Source organism: Poecilia mexicana, unplaced genomic scaffold (assembly GCF_051168715.1).
Source record: "Poecilia mexicana isolate PSO_F unplaced genomic scaffold, ASM5116871v1 scaffold_12, whole genome shotgun sequence".
Taxonomy (NCBI): domain Eukaryota; kingdom Metazoa; phylum Chordata; class Actinopteri; order Cyprinodontiformes; family Poeciliidae; genus Poecilia; species Poecilia mexicana.
Genome location: NW_028263381.1, coordinates 22,671,333 through 22,693,052, shown reverse-complemented (window position 1 = coordinate 22,693,052; position 21,720 = coordinate 22,671,333). Strand labels below are relative to the sequence as shown.

General features: G+C 42.0%; 1 protein-coding gene, 1 long non-coding RNA gene and 1 pseudogene across 2 annotated transcripts in view; 2 read left to right on the top strand and 1 right to left on the bottom strand.

The window, feature by feature from the left end:
* Nucleotides 1–1,966: 1,966 nt before the first annotated feature.
* Nucleotides 1,967–4,408, bottom strand: LOC148156117 (NLR family CARD domain-containing protein 3-like). The gene is made up of 2 exons (XM_088010616.1): nt 3,939–4,408; nt 1,967–3,795 (listed from the first exon to the last, which is right to left on the bottom strand). The coding sequence occupies exons 1-2, from the start codon at nt 4,195–4,197 to the stop codon at nt 2,000–2,002; spliced, it is 2,055 nt and encodes a 684-aa protein (XP_087866742.1). The 5' UTR covers nt 4,198–4,408; the 3' UTR covers nt 1,967–1,999.
* An 11,322-nt stretch (nt 4,409–15,730) lies between these two features.
* LOC148156098 (uncharacterized) overlaps nt 15,731–21,720 on the top strand; it is a 369,453-nt gene continuing 363,463 nt past the window's right edge. The window contains exons 1-2 of the long non-coding RNA XR_015764735.1: nt 15,731–16,151; nt 16,396–16,449. This is a non-coding gene — a long non-coding RNA (uncharacterized LOC148156098). The remainder of the gene's footprint in view (nt 16,152–16,395; nt 16,450–21,720) is intronic.
* On the top strand, nt 17,727–19,699 carry LOC148156116 (E3 ubiquitin-protein ligase TRIM35-like; annotated as a pseudogene).

Here is a 21,720-nt window from a genome sequence, read left to right as displayed (position 1 = left end):
GAGACCAAACAGCCTGATAAGCTGCAGACACACAATTCATCACAAGATGAGAACATTGAGGTAGAGCCCAAGGTCTGAACTGGACATTTATAGGAGAGGAAAAAAGTCAATAAATTAACCTGTCAATAAGATGAAATAGTAAAAACACTCTCATGTAGTTCTGTGTGTAATAAAATCAACATTTGTCACATGTAGAACGGATCAGAATAGAAACATCCTTCATTGATCCACAGCAGGGAGTTCAGGTTTACCAGCAACAAGTTTAAATGGAAGAATCAGATATTCAAGAAAAGGTAAAAATAAATAATAGGAGACTGTAGAGTAATGACACATTTAAAACAGAGGAATAATAATAATGCTGTAAATTTAATAAAAACAGCATCAGTTTCAAAGAAATGTGCAGCTGAGTAGGGCATTTTATAACCATCTATAAGATGTGTATATTTGTATGTTAAACAGCAATAGACTATTTAAAAGAAATGTAAAAAGACTCCAGGTAACAGCCAGAATGTATATAATTAATGAGTTTGTTGGGAGCTAGGGCTGCACCGATTTATCGGTGCCGATTTCCTTAATTTTAGGGGATCAGTAATCTACTGATTTTTACATGTGAAGCTGATCTTATCCACCGATGTTATCAACCTCGGCAAAAGTCTAAAAATCAATCACTGTGCTTTTCTTTTCTCCCGTGAGAAAAGTTTGACTGACAAACCGGCCGACCAGCTCATGTCTGCACATTTACAGTTAACAATAGTCGCCCCATTGCTGCCAATTCAGTAACTTTCTTGATATATGGAGCAACATTTCAGACAAAAACATGGTATCAGCCAAAATCGGAATCGGTAAGTTAGGCTTTTAAAAGATCTGTAATCTGTAATCGGCCAGAAAACTGCAATCGGTGCAGCCCTATTGGGAGCAGTTCTGGTTAGAAAGTCTAACAACTGCTGGGAGGAAGGATCTGCAATAAAGATAATTTGTGCACCGAGGATGCAGCAATCTGTCAAGTATCCAGAGTTACACTATCAATGAAGTCTGACCACTGCCTTTCTAAACACCTCTGTTCTTGGTTCTGTCAGCATGGAGGGAATGAAAACCAGCAACGTTTATGTGTAGAAACTTGTTAGTGACAGGAAGCCACTTGTTGCTCATCCTATCACAGTTTCACGCCGGAATCCACTGAGTTCCTGAGAGCAAGACATTATTTCACAAATGTTTGTAAAAACAGTCTACATGCCTTGGTGCTACTTTCATAAACCTGTAGCCATGGAAGTTACTGGAACACCTGATTCCCATCATTTGGATGGAGGTCAGATACTTTAGTCAATCTCTGCTAGCAGCTGGTGGATAGAAATCACCAGGATTGGTCAGATTTTACCTGAGAGTCTCCAGGTTGCAGTTTGGACTCTTCAGTCCAGCAGAGAGAAGCTTCACTCCTGAATCCTGCAGGTTGTTGTTACTCAGGTCCAGTTCTCTGAGACTGGAGGACTGGGAGCTGAGAACTGAGGACAGAGCTTCACAGCTTCTCTCTGAGAGGTTACAGCCACTCAGTCTGAGGAGACAGGGAGGAAAATCTGGTATTAAACTATTCATCACAATTTATGTTCTTTCAAATCAACAATGTTTTTATTGGACAGAGAAGGAACCATCTTATTTTACACAACCTTTGTATTTGTTGTGAACTGGTTCATTCTATAGTTGGGCCTCCAGCCTTAAATGACAGAACTACAGGTAACAAGGAGGTTGGAAAGAGAATTATAAAATTACACAATTAACTATATTAATCCATTTCAATGTTAACATAAAGTGGAGGAGTTTTGCTGCTTGAATATGTAACATTATGTTCAGCTGATGAAGGAAGTCTGTTTCGTTTTTGCTCATCCACCCCAGTGGGACACTTTGAAGAGACAAAGCACCAAAATATTAACTGAAACATGAATATTCACCTCATAATTAGCAGATTTCTACCCATCAACAATACCTGCAGTAACAATGTGTGTCCTTACAGAGCTTTGTTGGAGGCTTTAACCACTGGCAGCAGCCTCAGAAGAGCCTCCTCTGAAGCAGAGTATTTCTTCAGGTCAAACACATCCAGATCTTTTCCTGATGACACTAAGATGAAGACCAGAGCTGACCACTGAGCAGGAGACAGTTTATCTGTGGAGAGACTTCCTGAACTCAGAGACTGTTGGATCTCCTCCACTAGAGAACGATCATTCAGTTCATTCAGACAGTGGAACAGATTGATGCTTTTCTCTGCAGACACATTCTCACTGATCTTCTCCTTGATGTACTGAACTGTTTCCTGATTGGTCTGTGAGCTACTTCCTGTCTGTGTCAGCAGACCTTGTAGGAGTCTCTGATTGGTCTGCAGTGAAAGTCCCAGGAGGAAACGGAGGAACAAGTCCAGGTGTCCATTTGGACTCTGTAAGGCCTGGTCAACAGCTCTCTGATGGAGAGACTTTAGTTTAGGTTTATTAAATAATGAAGACCTTTTAGATGCTTGTGTTTCTTTTATCAGGTTGACTCCAGAGTTGATGAAGGTCCGATGAACATGAAGAGCAGCCAGAAACTCCTGAACACTCAGATGGACGAAGCAGAACACCTTGTCCTGGTACAGCCCTCTCTCCTCTCTAAAGATCTGTGTGAACACTCCTGAGTACACTGAGGCTGCTCTGATATCGATGCCACACTCTGTCAGGTCTGATCCATAGAAGATCAGGTTTCCTTTCTGCAGCTGATCAAAAGCCAGTTTTCCCAGAGACTCGATCATCTTCCTGCTCTCTGGACTCCAGTGTGGATCTGTTTCAGCTCCTCCATCATACTTGACCTTCTTCACTTTGGTCTGAACCACCAGGAAGTGGATGTACATCTCAGTCAGGGTTCTGGGCAGCTCTCCTCCCTCTCTGGTCTCCAACACATCCTCCAGAACTGTAGCAGTGATCCAGCAGAAGACTGGGATGTGGCACATGATGTGGAGGCTTCGTGACGTCTTCATGTGGGAGATGATCCTGCTGGCCTGCTGCTCATCTCTGAATCTCTTCCTGAAGTACTCCTCCTTCTGGGGGTCATTGAACCCTCTGACCTCTGTCACCATGCCAACACACTGAGGAGGGATCTGATTGGCTGCTGCAGGTCGTGTGGTTATCCAGAGGAGAGCAGAGGGAAGCAGTTTCCCCCTGATGAGATTTGTCAGCAGAACATCCACTGAGCTGGACTCTGTAGCATCAGTCAGGATCTCCTTGTTGTGGAAGTCCAGCGGAAGTCGACTCTCATCCAAGCCATCAAAGATGAACAGAACCTGGAAGTGTTCAAAGCTGCAGATTCCTTTGGTTTCAGTAAAGAAGTGATGAACAAGTTCCACCAAGCTGAACTTTTTCTCTCTCAGCACATTCAGCTCTCTGAAGGTGAATGGAAATATGAAGTGGATGTTCTGGTGGGCTTTGTCTTCAGCCCAGTCCAGAGTGAACTTCTGTGTTAAGACTGTTTTCCCAATGCCAGCCACTCCCTTTGTCATCACTGTTCTGATTGGTTGATCTCTTCCAGGTGGGACTTTAAAGATGTCTCCTTGTCTGATTGTTGTTTCTGGTCTGTGTGGTTTCCTGGATGCTGTTTCAATCTGTCTGACCTCATGTTCATCATTGACCTCTCCAGTCCCCCCCTCTGTGATGTAGAGCTCTGTGTAGATCTGGTTCAGAAGGGTTGGACTTCCTGCTTTAGCAATCCCCTCAAACACAGTCTGGAACTTCTTCTTCAGACCAGATTTAAGTTCATGTTGACAAACTGCAGCAAAATGTTCTAAAGTAATACAAAATGTAAAATCAGAGATGAAACAAAAATACCTTCTGAAGATGATTTAAATAAATATGATTCCATTTCTTCAGACATCAGTAAATGTGTCATTTATCCATCAGGTCAAATCTTTGTAGAAATCCTCTTACTGCTCTGCAGACGGTCAGCCAGCTCCTCCTGCTTCATCCTCCTCAGGAAGTTCAGTGTGATCTTCATCACTGCCTCTCTGCTGCTCCTCCTCTGCTCTTCATCATCACCTCTCAACACCTCATCATCCTCTCTCTGACTCTCTGAGCACTCTGGGTAATCTGGACTCAGAACCTTCTGGATCTTCTTCAGCTCGTTCTTCACAAAAGTGACAATGTTTTCCTCCAGCAGCTGGAACAGAATAATAGATGAAGGAAACATCAGACTGAAATCATGGAGCCAAACACCAGATGGATGTTGGACAGACTGACAGTCCTCTGGTCTACAAAGTGCAGCATGGAGACGACTGTGAACAGAACCATGGAAAAGTAGTTGTTGTTCATGTACAGACCATAAATATGGAGTCCAGCTGTGTTTGATGCTGCTGGGCAGACGGACCACTGGGAACCTCTGAGCTCTGCTGGTCCACTCTGTGGAGGAACCGGGAACAATCAGGAAGGCAGGAAATATTCATCCAGCAATATTTACTAATAAAATAACTAAGAGTGTCACATTAAAGCAGAAAACAGAGCATCACATGAACACAATACAAAGAAGTTAGAAAGAGGAAGATGAACTACAAGGATGAAGACCAGTAACACCAGAATCACCAGTAGACATTTTAAAAAGTTGGTGCTGAACTTGGACTTCAAACTGTCCACACTGTCAGCAGATCTGGTGCTGGTGGAGACAGAGTCCCAGAGCTTGGGGACAGTGGAAGTGAAGGCTCTGTCCACACAGGTCTTCAGGACAGTGTGGGACATCCATCAGGTTCTGATGACTGGATCTGAGGTGATGTGGACATGGAGGAGCTCTGAGATATGTGGGTGTGTCCATGTGGGATCCTCTCCTGGATGTTCTAGAGGATTTAAAATGGATCCTGTAGATCCTGGAAGCCAGTGAGCTCACATTATATCTGTCCACACAGAGACAATCAGAAGGTAAAGGTCCATGAAGTGATATCTGGATGTGAGCAGTGAACCAGATGATCCAAGTAAAGATTTAATGTTCCTGCTGATCCTTTAAGAACCAGCAGAACCTCTGATGGTCCACATCAGCTCAGTCTGGTTGAGTTCCAGCAGATCTCACCAACCACATCATGAAGCTTTCCTTCCTGCTGAACTGATCTCACAATGCACACAGGAACCAAGTCCTGATGGACCAGACTGGTTTACCAGGTATTTCCCAGTGGCTGGTGGAAATGTGTCCCACTGTTAGTCTGACATGGAGCCAGGAAGCAGCAGAACATCATCATCATCACCCAGAGATGAAGATATGAAGGTGTTTTCATTAGAACAGAGCAGCTGGTTTAGATAATGGATCAAAACTCTGTAAATATAACTGGGAACATCTGAAACTTACTGGTTCAGTTTACAGCAGTTAGAAACAGCTCACCTCTCTGATGGTGGAGATCCAGGAGATTTAAAGTTATAGGGTTCACCCTTTGACCTGTCGCTCTTAAAGGACACACAGCTGGGTTCTGGTTCTGGTTCTGGTTCTGGTCTGAGTCTCTGATGGATCCTGACAGAAACATGATGATTAAAACTGAATCTGTTCAGTCTGGATGAAGCAGCAAAGAGGAGCAGCAGCAGCTTCATCACCACGTCTGTTTTGGCCTGATATAGTGAACGCTGTGTGAAAAGGGCTGTGGACAGTTAGAGATGGTGACCTCACCTCTGACCTTTGCTCTGGCTCTCATCTTCCCCACACAGAGTGGTTTTAGAGGGAGGGACTCCCTCCTCTCTGTCCTCACACTGATCCATGCTGCTGAATTCACATCAGCTCACACACACTTTCTAGCTTCACCTGCAGAGGAAACACACATCATTCATCTGCACATCAACTCTGATCATCCTTTACATCATTAGTGCTGGAAAAAGATCAGCTGCTCCTCCTCTGATTGGCTCTTCTTCTCTGCTTCATATCAGTGTCAGGTGAATGCAGTCAGACAGCAGAGAGGCAGAGGAAGCTGCATCAGCTGCTGCACTTCTACTATCAGTCCACTAGATGGAGACATGGAGCAACATTTACATTCACTGATTCAACCTGCACTTCTACTATCAGGCCACTAGATGGAGACATGGAGCAACATTTACATTCACTGATTCAACTTGAACAACAGGAAGGATTTTAGTTAATTTTTAATCTCTACAAGTGGTTTAAATTCACCACTAAAGATGAACTATTTAGTAATTTGACTGAATTGAACAAATTTTGCTATAATATTTAACTTTGAAGGGAAGCAGGATAAAATTGTTGTGTCTTACTTTAATGGTGCAGACCAGAGTTTGATACAAGGAAATACAATTATGAATCATTTTTTCACAGAAGAAAACAGAAGCATCTGATGTTAATCAATAATCTCTTAGATTAACCTTCAAACAGCAAAGATCCAACTTTTAGCTGAAATCAGAAGTGAACCTTTTCTCCAAACATCAGAGCAGAAACAGTCAGTAAAGCTCCTGAAGACAAAGTTCATGTAGAAAACAAAGCAAACTTACAGTTTGTTCAAACGATCCAAAGAGCTGAAGAAGAAAATGTGATCAGCAATCTGAGACCCAACAGAACCGCAGGAGAACCAGACTGGTGCCACACCTGAAAAGACTGTAATTGGACAGGACTGGACTTTTACCTGATCTGAACGATTCAGAGTTCAAAGTCCAGGTGTTATAAATGCTGAATAACTGATCATGTGACGGCTCACCTGGTTTGTAGTTTCTTGTTCCAGAGCAGCAGAAGGTTTGCTGTAAAATCAGAGGCAGGTTGATAAAGTCTTCATGAGGAAGGAGAGAAGTTCTGATGAAAATGTTTCATGATGGTTAATGAGGATAAAGCTGCTACCACCACCTGATTGTTTTTCTTTCTGGTAATAATCGTTTATTATGTTCTTAAGTTTTTAATCTTTGTTTTCATTGTTATGTTTGCAACTTAAATTGAGGAGAAATGAGTCCAGAGAAAAGAGCAGCTGGTTGATTCCTGCTGCAGTAACTGGTCTGACTATGAATACAGTCAGAATATGAAGATAAAGTTAAACAAACTAAACTGTAGTTCTTAACATCACCACATTACTGCAGCTGAAACCACACGTTGTTATAATATAGATTATTAATATAGCTCCTATATAATCATTGATCATCATGTCAGTGAGGTGAGCAGAGTGAGGACAGTCTCTGGTTAAACCAGGATCAGCTGAGCAGGTTCTGCTGATCCAGGTTCAAACCCTGATTTCATTTCAATCATCAACCTGAATCTAAAGTCAGATCAGCAGCAGAAGGTGGCAGCTTGTTCCAGACTCATTATTTACACATGCAGCTGTTTTCCAGCTATTCTCCACAGCTGGAGGGAGGGAGGGGGGATGTTTGGAGGAGAGAACCTGAACATTCAGCCTCCAGGTTTTACAGCTGGATTCTGACCTCAGCAGCTGGAACAACAACACAGATGAAACCAGAGACTCCTGGAAAATGGATGTTTGGATCTGATCAGGTCTGCAGATTCACTGACTGGGATTTATTCAGAAAATGTCTCAGAGCTGAGAAGAGCTGAGCTTCTTCAGACTGAATGCTGGGAAATCTTCACTCCTCCCATTCAGGGATGTTCAGGTTCTGAACTTTAAAAACTAGAATCAGTTGGAAACATCAGGAATTTGGTCCATTAAAGTGTTAATAATAAAATCAAACCTTCTGCTGTTAGTTGAGTAAAGTCTGTTTCCACTAAGAACTGTGAGCGTTTCCTCCAGTCTGTGTTCGGCTTTAATCTCCTGCAGGAAACCAAACCTCCACGTCTCGACTGGAGTCGCCGTGGCAACGCCTTTCAGACATCAGGATGGTGGGTTGAGACTGGATGAGAGCCGATGAGTTGTTTTTATTTAGTGGCAGAGCTGCATTCATCCATTCATCATCCCAGTTTTCCTGCCATGCAGATTAATCTCCACTAATCTGAAGCTTGGAGACCAAAATGTCACAAACTGGGATTAAGAGAGTTGAGATGTTGAAATCTGTCACATTTAGAAAAGAAGCTCCGTGATGCTATGATTTGTTCATCTGAACAACTTTTTAAAATATTTACTCTTTATAACAAATCAAACTGATCAGAATTATTATTTTGAAGCAACAACCATCAGTTTAATTGATCAATTATGTTATTGGCAAACTAATATAAAGTAAACTGATGTATGGAAGAACAAACATGCCTCAGTCAAGATAATCACCATTCATATCATATTTATAACCACATTAGCTAACAAAGCTAACATCTTGTATTCCACACATGTAAAAATTATAACCTTTAGATTAAAATGTGTAGAAAATTATAAACTTATGTCCAGTTTTATTTGCTACAACAGAGTTTTAGGGCCAAACTAAGGAAAAAATATCAAATAAATGACAAACTAAGTCTGTCTGTGTGGTGATAAAATGATCCTAAGTTCCCATCAGCTGATCATGTTATATTAATGCTTGTGAACTCTGACCTGAAGATCCTGTTTGGGTTAAACACACACAAGGTTGGAAGTTGTTTTCCTGCAGCTGAAGGGAACCAGACTGTCTCTGCATGTTCTGGATCCTGGATATAAAACCTACATGTTGACTCTTCCTGTTGGAGCTTTTCATCCTGAACTGATTCATTACTGATCGTCTTACAGGCTCTCTGCATTCTGCACAAGATACAAATAAACCTGATGGACTGATTTCATCTAACAGCTTGGAAATTAATGTTTTCCTCAACAGTTTGGTGCCGACCTGGACACTCGGCTCCAGCCTCAAACCTGGATTAGGATTAAAGAGACGAGGGCTGCTGGTCGGCTCCACGGCTCCAGAGCTGAGATCAACGAACTCAATCCACTGATATCTGCTGAGACTCACTCAGGGAATAAACTAACTTACTAATTATAAATTATAAAATACTAAAGGATCCTAATGACCTTTTTCCCTGAGGATTGAGATTGACCAGATTAATAGAGATTACAAGAGAAAGAAAAATAAATACCAAAATAGGAAAAGAATAACAAAGAAGAAAAGTAAGAGAAGAAGAGAAGACAGATCTTTGTAAAGATTATTTTCTTGAAGATTCCTGCAGGGTGTCTGACAAAGAAATTGATACTTATAGAGATTTTTTAGTTTTTCTTGTAAAGCTGAATAAAAACCTTGACAGAGTTTTGATGGAACCACAGGTTCTAGGATGAGTCCTAGTCAAAGTCCTTATCAGAGGATAAGGCAGGTATTTACTAGAGTTTTGGTTTTAAATTCAGGGAACCAAACCTTTAGAGAATCCTAAAGACTTTATCAGAAATAAAAACCTGTTAGAGGATGAAGAGGCAGAGCGACCTCAAAGCTGATTGGTTGGATTCTGTGGAGACGTTTGCAGTCTAAAGAGGAAATCCCACCTATTCAGAAGAAATGGGTCTGAGTGGTTCCTGGGTCTTTTCTCCTCCTCAGGGTGAATCGATTCACTATATAATAATGAAATATGGAGAAAAAAGTTTGCATGATGTGAATGAATGGATGAAAAGTGTCATTTCTCCTGTTCATTGAAGCTGATGGTTTAAAAGGAAAAGAAAGATAATTAGAAGCAGAGGAAGAAACTGAGGCAAAGAAACGAGAAACGAAGAGTCGAGTTGATCCTGAGAAACAAGGAAAGTTTGGAAAGTTGGATGAAAGAGAGAAAGAAGAGAAAGACAGAAAAATGATGAACAAATGGAAATGCTTCTATTTCTGAACATAAATCTTTAGTGGATAAATTACAGGCCTTAATATGTTTTAGTGTGTTTGAATCAGCAAATGATTTTATTTTGAAAAGGAGGATAATAAGTGACTAAAACAATCATGAAAAGGAAAAATAAGATGTAAATATTTATATAAACAATAAAAACAACAAAACAAACTAATGGATTTCTATTTGCTTCTTCTTCTCTCCTCTGTCTGAGCCTCACTGTGGTGCATCTGACCTCTGACCTCAACTCCTCAGCCCTGTCCTCCATGGACCAGATGACGTCCCTCTCACACCACCAGCTGATCAAAGTGATCCAGTAGATCCAGTGGATCAACAAGATGAGGAAGATGAAGAAAACCTTCATCACCTCCAGGCTCTGAAGTTTCTGTTGATCCTGATTTATTTGACACCAGAGAACTGATGAGACATGTCCATTCAGGGGACGACTGTCTGTCTCCTGTTGGACATTTGGACTGAAACTGTGTGTGACTGAGCTTTAACAACCTCCACTGGTCTGCTGTCCAGGATCAGAGCAGAGAAAGAAAAGATCAACCTGACCAGAGCTGAGAGGAGAAGACACCATCTGTGGACAACATGGACATATTGTTGCCATGTGAAGCTGGACAACATGGACATATTGTTGCCATGTGAAGCTGGACAACATGGACATATTGTTGCCATGTGAAGCTGGACAACATGGACATATTGTTGCCATGTGAAGCTGGACAACATGGACATATTGTTGCCATGTGAAGCTGGACAACATGGACATATTGTTGCCATGTGAAGCTGGACAACATGGACATATTGTTGCCATGTGAAGCTGGACAACATGGACATATTGTTGCCATGTGAAGCTGGACAACATGGACATCTTGTTGCCATGTGAAGCTGGACAACATGGACATATTGTTGCCATGTGAAGCTGGACAACATGGACATATTGTTGCCATGTGAAGCTGGACAACATGGACATATTGTTGCCATGTGAAGCTGGACAACATGGACATATTGTTGCCATGTGAAGCTGGACAACATGGACATATTGTTGCCATGTGAAGCTGGACAACATGGACATATTGTTGCCATGTGAAGCTGGACAACATGGACATATTGTTGCCATGTGAAGCTGGACAACATGGACATATTGTTGCCATGTGAAGCTGGACAACATGGACATATTGTTGCCATGTGAAGCTGGACAACATGGACATATTGTTGCCATGTGAAGCTGACAGCTGTAAATGATCATTTGCTGACATTTATTCTCCAAAGTCATATTTCTCTGTAATCTTTAATCCAACATGCTGTCAGTGAGCTTTACTCAGTCACTTGTTTTTTACTCAGTGCCTGAGTGGGGCAGACAAAATGAGCCACAGCTGGATAATCTGGGGACAATTAAAGGCTCCCCAAAATGTTCCATGTTGTCCCAAGATGACAAAATGTAACCAGTTAGATTAACGACGTCTCATTGGAGATGAGACTGAATTGATGTCTCTGACTTGATGACATTAGTCTGATTTCTCCTCTTCACCAGCCACGGCTTCAGGGAGTTTTGCTGTGTGATGATGGTTGAAGCTGTTGGGCCTTTATTTTGAAAGGTTCCTGTGTGGCTCAGACAGCGATGCTCTAGCATTGCTCTGTCTTTAATGGCTCAGTTAGTATTTGAACACATTTTACACAATGTTGGCACTTTGACAAAGGTTGATGTAGTTAGTAAATCAAATGCTACTCGTCCTTTTGTTGCTGTAGATCTAGTAAAACTAGATCTTGTCTCCTTCTCTTCACATATTGTTCATCTTGGCAGTCATCAAATAAACAGGTATTTTTGTATTTTTATGTTTGAAATGTTTTTAACATAGATATGTATTTTAAAAAGACAAATGTAATAATTTCCTGCTATCAGGTTCCAGGTGTTTTCTCAGCAAACGTCAGCATGTGAACATAAAGAGTCTCTATTAAATCTAATCTATTAAATATCTCTCATCATGTTGCTTTGAATTAAATCCAGTTTGCTGAGCGTCTGCAGGTGAAGATAAAGACGAGTTATGTTGTGGTCATTTGGACTAAATCCATAAAGTCTCAAACCAGCCTGGACACAATTTGTCAGATCAGACCAAGACGGAGCCAAAGACGGAAAAACCAGTTTGAGACCGTCTGGATCCCTGGGAAAAAGGGAGGTTCTGGTTCTGGTTCTGTTCTGGGGATGACTGTGGGGCTACTGGAGATGATGGTCCAGAGGAACTTTAGATCAAATCAGGAACATTATGGATCACCCTGACCATCCTCTTCATCAGACGGCCTTAGAGAAACAGTGTCTTCAGTCAGAGGCTCCTTGAAATGTGCTGCGACACAGACCACTACAGGAGACTTTTCCTGCCCACAACCATCACCACCTACAATAAGTCTTTGAAGAGCCTTGAATAATATGTGTTACATTTCATTTCCCCTTGGGATCAATATGTTTGAATCTGAATCAAGTGTTAAAGTCGTCATGATTGTAGTTCCTTATTCTCACTTTTATACTTTTTATCTTTGTGTTTATATTCTTGTTCAAACTGAAGTTGCTGCTCTGACAGCTGCATTTCTTTACCATGGTACGATAAGCTATACTTTGATTAAACTATCAGTTTTTATGACACTTTTATGTCCCTGTTTATTTAAAGGGTTCAAAGTAAAGAGTGATCCCTTCTACCCAAATAATGGAGTCCAGGACTTGAATCTTTTTCAAAATCTTTGTTCATCAATTAAAAATCCCACATCAGATCCTTGCAATGTCATTTCTTCCCACTGAACACGTAGTATTTCCTGTCTGTGTCCTCAGTTTCCCAGCATGCCCTGCTGGAGTGGTGGAGGTTAATGAGGGGGCGGAGTCTGTCCTCCTGAGCTGCCGATACTCTGATCATTTGCCTGAAGAGCCTTACTGATGTGGAACCGCAGCGATCTCACTCCTAAATCTGTCCACCTGAGGAGAGAAGACAACGATGAGCTCAAAGGCCAGAACCAGAACTTTACAGGCCGGACCTCCATGAACCCTCTGGACAGCAGAACCTTCAGCCTGACTCTGAGGAAACCTCACCTGTCTGACAGTGGAAACTACACCTGCATCATCTACGACGGGAGAGAAGAACTGGAGCTGGCAGCCGTTCACCTGGAGGTCAAAGGTCAGATTAACACCAGATTCTAAAGCTACATGTTGTGAATGAATCTGTTGCAGTGAGAAAACTGATGATGATGGTTGTTGATCCTGGTCTCTGTAACCATGGAGACCAGCAGCAGCAGCAGCATCCCAGAGTGAATGAGTGAAACCCATGGATGGATGAATGAGACCAAGGACTCAGAGGGAATCTATCAGCTGCTCTGTTTGCAGTAGAAACTTGATGTTCATGAAATTATTTGACAACAATTGTGGATAATTAGTAGAGTTGGATCAGGTGGTTTTATAACGAGCATTTTATTAGACTATGTAATCATACAAATCTAATAAAACAAAGTCAAACTAAATTAGATTTAGATGCTCAGATTGGAATCAACTGTAGAAAGACTTGAAGGAAATTCTCTCCTCTCTTGTCTCTTCATCAGTTTATGATTTGTTTTGTAAGCTTTGATTAATATCAAGTTGTAGTTTAGTCCTATTTCTACATTTGTGTTGCTTTTTTCTTCTTCCTTTATTATCTACATTTGACATCAATTGCATTTTGATGTAGTTTTGATCTGTAATTGTTTGTGTATTGTCTCGGCTAGGTCTCTTCAAAGGTTGATTTTTCATCTCACTGAGACACAATTGGTTCAATGAAGATGATATAAATAAATATACAGTAAATGTCATGTAAAAACAGCTGCTTGGTTTTATATCTTTAAATGAAAATCTTTTCTCTACTTGTGAAATTGACACAAATCCTTCTTTAAAAATGTCTGCCTGCTGATTGTGGACGCAGTAAACAGAGAAGACATGGCATCTCATTAACAGTCATCAGATATTTGCCTCTAATTTTCCAGCACAACACAGAAACTCAATGATATTAAATGTTGTAATAATTTCATGTCAGTTTCCTCCCCACTGGTTACATTTGATGTTTCCTCAGATGATCAGGAGGAGGTGGCGATGAATGAAGGAGCAGAGTCTGTTATCCTGCCCTGCAGAACGTCTGCTGACCTTCCTGAGGACACTTCAGTGGACTGGACCCGTCCAGAACCAGAACTCATGATGGTTCATGTGTTTTCAAACAGCAGCAGATCTGACAATAAGCAGGACAGCCTTTATGGCGGCGCACAGAGATGAATAAAGAGCTGCTGAGGACCGGAGACGCCAGTCTGACCCTGAGGGATCCCACTGACAGAGACAGTGGAAGCAACATCTGCACCATCTACAGGGGCCAGGACATCCTGAGACACACAGTGGTTCTGACACAGGTCAAAGGTCACAGAGACACAGCTGGAACAGAATCAGTTACCAATTCAATGACTTTATGTCATGTTTTGCTGATTCTATGTTGCATGACTTTGTGTTTAATGATGTGAAGCTCTTTGAAATATCTTGCTGCTGAAATGACAAATAACATTTGATTGATTTGATCTACTGATGAAGGTCAAAGGTCAGAGGAAGGTCAAACCTCATTTGATCTCCACAGGAAGCTTTCCATTCTGGGCCACAGCTCTCCTGGTTCTGCTGGTTCTGGTTCTGATCGTCTCTGCAGGCCTTTTATTTCATCTTCCACATTATTTCCTGTCAGGTGAGTCTCTAAACTTTTCTGCCTCTAAATGCAGATGGATAAAATGTGTCCTGTTATCAGAGGGTGGTAACTTTTCATCCTGTCAGATTAAGTCTGGTGTCATTGTAAAAACTCATGTTTATGACTCTACATTCAAAATAACATGTTTGTATTTTGTTGAAAAGCAAAGATCTGCATATTTTTCTCCTGGCATGGATTCACAATCTCAGACTCCTTCTGCAGGTCGTTTGATTCACCAACCAAACATTAAAACTCACCAAAAAATAAACGTCTCACATTTCTAGTCATCAAGAAAATTGTCACGTCTTCAGAAAAGCTGAAAAACTCCAAACTTTACCTGATAGCAATTCCTCATTAGATATAAAGAAGATCTGAGTTTTTGATGGAGATTCACTTCAATATGATTCTTTTATTAAATCATTTGAAAACAGCATTAAAAGCAGAAACAAAAACCAGGAGATGCTCTGGATTGTATTGCAAGATATTCCACCAAAGTCTGGATAAAAATCCCAAGTCAGCATTAAAATCCTGAGTCTAGTTGAGTAGAAGTCATAAAATGTTACATTTTAGTTTGAATCAAGTCATTTGATCAAATACGCAAATTATTAAAAGACATTTTTAGATGGAAAATATATTTTAAAAGGTTTTGTTTGCTGGAGCAAATATCCAAACCCCTCTAACCTCCTGTGGCCTGGAGGGGGCGCACTGACCCTCTGTGGCTTTTACAAGGATTTTATGTGTGTGGTTCTGGGAACTGACGGTCTGGCAGGACAAATCCCTGCTTCCCCATGTAACGATCCTCCTTAGCGTTATGCTAAGACCACAGGAGGGCTAACAGGGAGAAACCTCCAGTAGAAGCAGAAAATGAACCAGAAAAAGTTCCAGTGTGAGCTAAACTGTCAACGGTTGTTGAGAAAGTAAATTTGCTAGAAACTTGTGAGGCCTGAGCAGGTGAAAAACATGTGTGGCAGATTGCAGGGTGAGCCTCCACATGGATCGGTAACATCTACCGTATTTAGGAAGATCTGCCAGCCTAGTTTTGGAATAATGACGTCTGAATAGCACTTTAAACTGAACCGAGCTCAGGCGGCACATGGAGAAGTTTGAATGGCTGTCAGGGCTGATTCCCACCAACGTTCATCAAAAACCAGCCCCAGTTCAGGCTCCCAGGCTCTCCTGGTGTTTGGAGCTAAAAAGACATCATATGATTGGACTGAGTTATAAATCCTTGAAATTAGAGCCTTTAGTGGCAGCGGGGGGTTCAGCTGTATAAGTTCAGCCCATGGCTGCTCAGGTGGCAGGTGAGGAAAATGGGAAAATAAGGATTTTTCACAGGCATTTTATTCTACAACAGTCGTATTTAAAGCGAGTGCCGTCGCTTTAAATCCGACTTTCTGCTTGTTGTTTCCTCAGAGTAGCAGGTTTGGCTGGAATATGGAGTAAAGTGGGTCCTGCTGCCCTGCAGAACCACAACCCGACTGCCTCACCAGGCTAAGGTGGAGTGGACAGATGGAGACAACAGGAAGGTCCATGTGTATCAGAACGGTTGTGACCAACCTGGAGAACAGGACCGGCTCTACAGAACCAGAACCAAGATGGAGGACAAGCTTCAACATGGAGACCTCAGTCTGACCCTGAACCACCCCACACCTGAAGATGGAAAGATTTACACCTGCAGCATCTGCAGCAGAGAGGAAACCATCCTGATGAAGAAACGGGTTCATCTACAGGTCAGAGGTCAGTGGTTGGACTCTGCTGCAGGGTTCTGGTTCTGTCCCAGTTTGATCAAACACTTTGGAGGAAGAGTTGATCTAGAACCTGTGAGTCAGGAACAGGATTAGTTCTCCCTGTTCCTGCCGGGTCAGTTGGACCCAGTGTTTGATTGATCTGTGAAGAACTGACCCTGATCTGGGTTCTGCTGGTACTGAAGGAGTCCTGGTGACCCTCGCCTCCCTGTCTCTGTCTTCTCTTCTTTCTGCAGGGAAGCAGCTCAGATCTGGCGACCTCTGACCTTCTGGACCAGATCAGCTCTGAGGTCAGAGAAGCTAAAGCTAATTTCATTTATGTAGCACATTTTCAGCAACAAGGCAAAGCAAAGAGCTTTATAGGAATTAAACAGGAAATACAGACAAAATAATAAACCAAGGTAAAGAGCAGAAGGAGAGAAATCTAATCATGTTGATCCAAAGGAAATAAACTAAATACTCCTCTTAAGGGTCACCAGGTTGGAAGAATCTGAGGTTAAAGGTCGTTGCTAAGGTGGTTTTTCTGGACTCCAAGTTTGATCTAGTCTCTGTTTTGGGTTGCTAGGTAAGTATAAGTAAGTGTTGCTCTAAACTTGTAAAAGTAATTAGTACTTTTACAAGTTTCTAAGTAATAAGAAAAACTAAATGTACTGGTTCTGGAGGAATTTTTCTGGATTCTCAGTTTGTTCTGATTCCTTTTCTGGGTTGCAATAATAGGAGTCTTGCTGCATAATAATCTTAAAAGTAATAAATAAAATTGGTCTAAATTGTGAGAACTCTACAATTAGTAAAAAACAGAAAGACTAATAAATGAGAGTCTCTGGATTCCAGGTTTGTTCTGATTCCTTTTCTGGGTTAACAGTGAGAACTGCACAGTTTCTACAAAGTAATAATGTAAAAACTCTCTGATGAAGGTGGAAATATCAGGAGAGAGTCCTCTAGAGTTCAGCCATCAGATTCCAGGGTGACTTGGGAAGGGAGAGGAGACGGGAACGAGCCGTTTGTTTACATCTGGTCTCCAGGAGAGTCCAGATATCCAGAAGGCCACACAGATTCAGAAGAACAAATTCTCTTTAGATCTGGCAGACTTAACATTTCTGTCTGTCCTCGAGTCTTTAACCGTTATATCTCTTCTAGTTCATCCAGATTCATGTGGCCGTTCCACTGAACCAAAGCCAGCAGCTTCTCCAAGATCTATTCCATCCTGCTAGTGAGTTTTGGATCCTCAGCTGGGCTGCCAGTCTCAGCAAGACTCACATCCAACTTGGGTCCCACAAAATACAGTAGTCTGTGTGTTTTAACTAGGCCAAATCTGTCACAAATGTGTTGCTAAGCCAGAAATGCACAAGCTGCAAACAGCAGAAATCCTGTTATCATGAATAAATCCAGGTGAAACCATCCCATCATGTGTGTTCCTGCAGGACAAGAGGGTTCCCATTTGCTCCGTCTCCTGGAGAAAATTTGATCACTTGGATTGAGAGAGCAGTTAACCAGATGTATAATTGATAGATTTGGAGGATGTGCAAAAAAAGGCTCCAAAAAAGCAAGAAAGATCAAGCAGGGTGGAATGGGTAGGGAGAGGAGCAGAGGAAAAAGCGTCGGCCTTCACCGAGTGCTAGAGAGAAAAGTAGTGAGCAGAACTTCTGCTGCCTCTCCAGAAATGTTGGAGAAGAAGAAGAACTGGTCGCTCATGTCCTGTTGGTAGGAAAAGATCAGCATCAGATGCTCCTCCCTGTAATCTGGCTCTGAAGAATCTGTGTGAGTCTTTGTTACAGCAGAGAAACCAAAATGCTTCAGAGGGTCTCTGCTCTCTGCACTCTGAGAAACTCAAACTCTTCTGTCTGGACCATCAGCAGCCAGTGTGTCTCGTCTGCAGAGATTCAGATTTACACACCGAGCACAGATTCAGAGCCATCGATGAAGCTGCTCAGCAACACAGGAAGAAACTTCAGGAAACTCTGGAGCCTTTAAAGGAGAAGCTGGAGCTCAGGAAGAAAGTTCAGGAGGAGTTTGATCAGACAGCAGAACACCTGGAGGTCCAGGCCCGACACACAGAGAGGCAGATTAGGGAGCAGTTTAAGCAGCTTCATCAGTTTCTAGCAGAGGAAGAGGAGGCCAGGCTGGCTGCACTGAGGGAGGAAGAGGAGCAGAAGAGAGGGATGATGAAGGAGAAGATGGAGGCTCTGAGCAGAGAGATAGCAGCTCTTTCAGACACAGTCAGAGCCACAGAGGAGGAGCTGAGAGCTGCAGACGTCTCATTCCTGCACAACTACAAGGCTGCAGTGGAAAGAGTCCAGCGCTGCCCCCTGCTGGAGGATCCACAGCTGCCCTCAGGAGCTCTGATAGACCAGGCCAAACATCTGGGCAACCTGGCCTTCAACATCTGGAGCAACATGGAGACCATGGTGACCTACACTCCTCTGGTTCTGGACCCAAACACGGCTGGTAAAGAACTCCATCTGTCTGAAGATCTGACCAGTTTGACTGGAGGAGAGAAACAGCAGCTTCCTGATAATCCAGAGAGTTTTGCTGATAAATTCTGTCTCTGTTTTGACTTCTGAGGGTTTGAACTCAGGGAACCACAGCTGGGATGTTGATGCTGGAGGCAGGAAATCCTGGATATTTGGTGTGATAGAAGAATCTGTTGATAGGAAGAAAAACATAAAGTCTGGACTGTTGGTTATAGAGTTCAATGGAGATGAAGACTCAGCATGGTCTCCATCAGCTCCTCCCACTCGTCTCCCAGTCCAGAATAAAGTCCAGAGGATCAGAGTGAATCTGGACTGGGACAGAGGAAAGCTGTCCTTCTCTCACCTGGATACTAACACACACACACACACACACACACACCCCTTCACACACACCTTCACTGCCAAGATGGCTCCATTCTTCAGCTCTGATTATGAACTAAAAATCCTACCGATGAAGATCTCAGTGATCAACCAGCAGCTCAGCATGAAGAACAAAAAGTCCAAATGAAACATTATTGATCAGATGAAGGATTGGTTTGATGATTGTCAAGTTAAAACAGCAAATGGTTCATTTGTGAGTGCATTTACTATCTCCACCCAACTGGCACACACATCACAGAGAACCAAGCGCACCCATCCCTTTCACTCAGGCCCATCTGAAGTCTATCAGGTAACTTGGCACACCTGTGCTCACAATGATCTCTGCAGACAAAGAGCCTCAGCTTCAAGCTTCCACAAAGACACTCTGGTAGGAACTGGACATGATATCATTTAATCTGCATTCAGAGACCAAATCAGCCTTTGATTCAATGGGTTTGATGTGTTTGGAATGTAGTTTATTTGTTCCTTCATTCACTGTTAACTTCAAAGTAGATTGTTAACCTGGAAAACTAGTGAATGAGTTGATTGTGATCTGTAACTGATTTAGTTTCATTAGTTTGTAGGTTTCCAACCTGCTCTGTGACTCTCTGTGACTCTCTGACTACTTATGCCAAGTCATGGTGGTCTTACACTGTCAGCTGAAATCATCTAAAGACAAAAAGAAAAGATGAATAAAAGATGAGATGAGTGGTTCCTGCATTTCTTTGAGGGAAACAAGCTTTTTCTAGTTTGGGCAGAAGCTGAGGTGGTTTAAAGAGACCAGAAAACTTGACAATGATTGATTGTTTACTGGTTTGGTGAATTTCTTCATATCATTTTTAAACAGTTTTTAATCAGGAAACTGGAGCTGATCTGATCATCTGGGGACTTTTTCATTTCTTTCTGTGTTTTCCACTGTAATGTTTATTATTTACAACAACTTGATGTCAATGAAATGACTAGCAGATGATTGAAAGCATCATGGGAAGCTTAATAAATGTATTAGTAGCTGGTAAGAATGTATTTAGTTTTTCATCACTGTGATGCTGCAGTTCCAGTCGCACAAATGTGGCGCCATCCAATCACACCACACACAATAGTTCAGTCTCACCACATTTATATCTGGGTTTCTTTAAGTCTAGCATTGAATTGACAGAATAACTATTTTTGTTTAGAAGGCAGCACATCATAACGCTGTATTCTAGAAGAAGTGCAGACATTTTAGATCTCACTGTTATGTCCCGCCTGATTGAACCTGTTTTCTGAGTTTCCTCAGTCCCGGCTGCTCCAGTCCTTCACAGGAACAAAGAGCTGGAGCTGCTGAGGCTGCAGCTTGGCTCATACCACTACTCATCCAGAGGGGAGGGGGTTTTTCTATGCTGGCTTCAGTTGCTGTTTGTGTTTCTCCCCTCTGTGTTTCTATGTGGCCTGATCAGCCAGGATTTAAGTTTCCCCTTTGTCTCATTTAGGGAGGGATGTTTGTTGGAGTCAGTCTGAGTTCAACTTTGTTACTTTAACCTTTTTATGGGCCCAAGTTTGTCATTTTTTATTGTTGACCAAAGTTTATGTTTTGGGTTAAATAAAAGCCAATAATGTTTTAATTTAAACCTGTGCCTGGCTTTCCTTTGACTGCTCGATCCATCACAATCACCACCAACATCTTCAGTGACTTTATCAACTTTTGCTGTTTTATTTATAAAGGATTAGAAAATTAAAACAACTTTACCATCACAACATGCGTCCAACCATCTTCTCTGCTTGACTGGTGAACAAATTAAAGGAGAACAAAAATCCTAGAAAAGCAGAATTAGCAGCAACATAAATGTATTATTTCATCTTCACCCTCTGGTCAGAAATCTAAAAAATCATCTATTTTGTTTTGTTTGCTACATTATTTGTTCCAATGAGCTGCTTCCAGTCCAAACCTGAAGTTATTTGATGTTCATGTAGGAAGAATTTCATGCAAACAAATGTTTCTGCTGCTTCATGGGAACAAATGATTATATTTCCTGAATGTCTCTTGTTGATCTGAAACAGCAAAAATAAAACCAAATAAAACAGTTAAAGTTATCAGGTTTGTTGGGATTAATGGCTTCATGAATCTGCTGCTAAAAATACTTCTAACACCAAAATGTGAAAAGTTCAGGCCTTTCTGCTTGACTTCACATCAACACAGTGTTTACTGATCTGCTGGTTATTTGTTATATTAACCTGTTACAGATAAACTACAATAAAAAGTCTGGCCATATGTGAACCTGCATAAGTTTATTACAGTTTACTGCAATTATTTGCCACTAATATTTGTAAAAATTAAAAGGTTTCTAATGTGAGTAATGGGGCGACATGCAGTACACCCTCCAGTCCAGCAGGGGGAAGCAGAGCACATGTCTTCAACATGAGCCTACAGAGGATCCCTGTGACGTGGAAAACATCCTGCATTGTTCCGGCACCAAAGACGCAGCGACCCTGTGACTCCAAGGACTCCTGTGACCTCTGACCTCCCACATCATGAAGACCCTGGAGAGACTGGTCCTGGAGCCGCTCCGGACTCTGGTCCAACCACACTGGACCCCTTGCAGTTCTCCTAGCAGCCCAGACTGGGAGTTGAGGACGCCATCATCTTCCTGCTGAACTGTGTAAACGCTCACCTGGACCAGCTCTGAGAGAATCATGTTCTTTGATTCTCCAGCACATTCAGCTCCATCCGTCCGGCTCTACTGGGTCAGAAAC

Coding starts and splice junctions, on each gene's coding strand:
- LOC148156117 (XM_088010616.1), bottom strand. CDS start 4,197: ATGTTTCCTTCATCTATTATTCTGTTCCAGCTGCTGGAGGAAAACATT. Junction 3,796..3,938: donor GGCTGACCGTCTGCAGAGCA/GTAAGAGGATTT, acceptor GTATTACTTTAG/AACATTTTGCTGCAGTTTGT.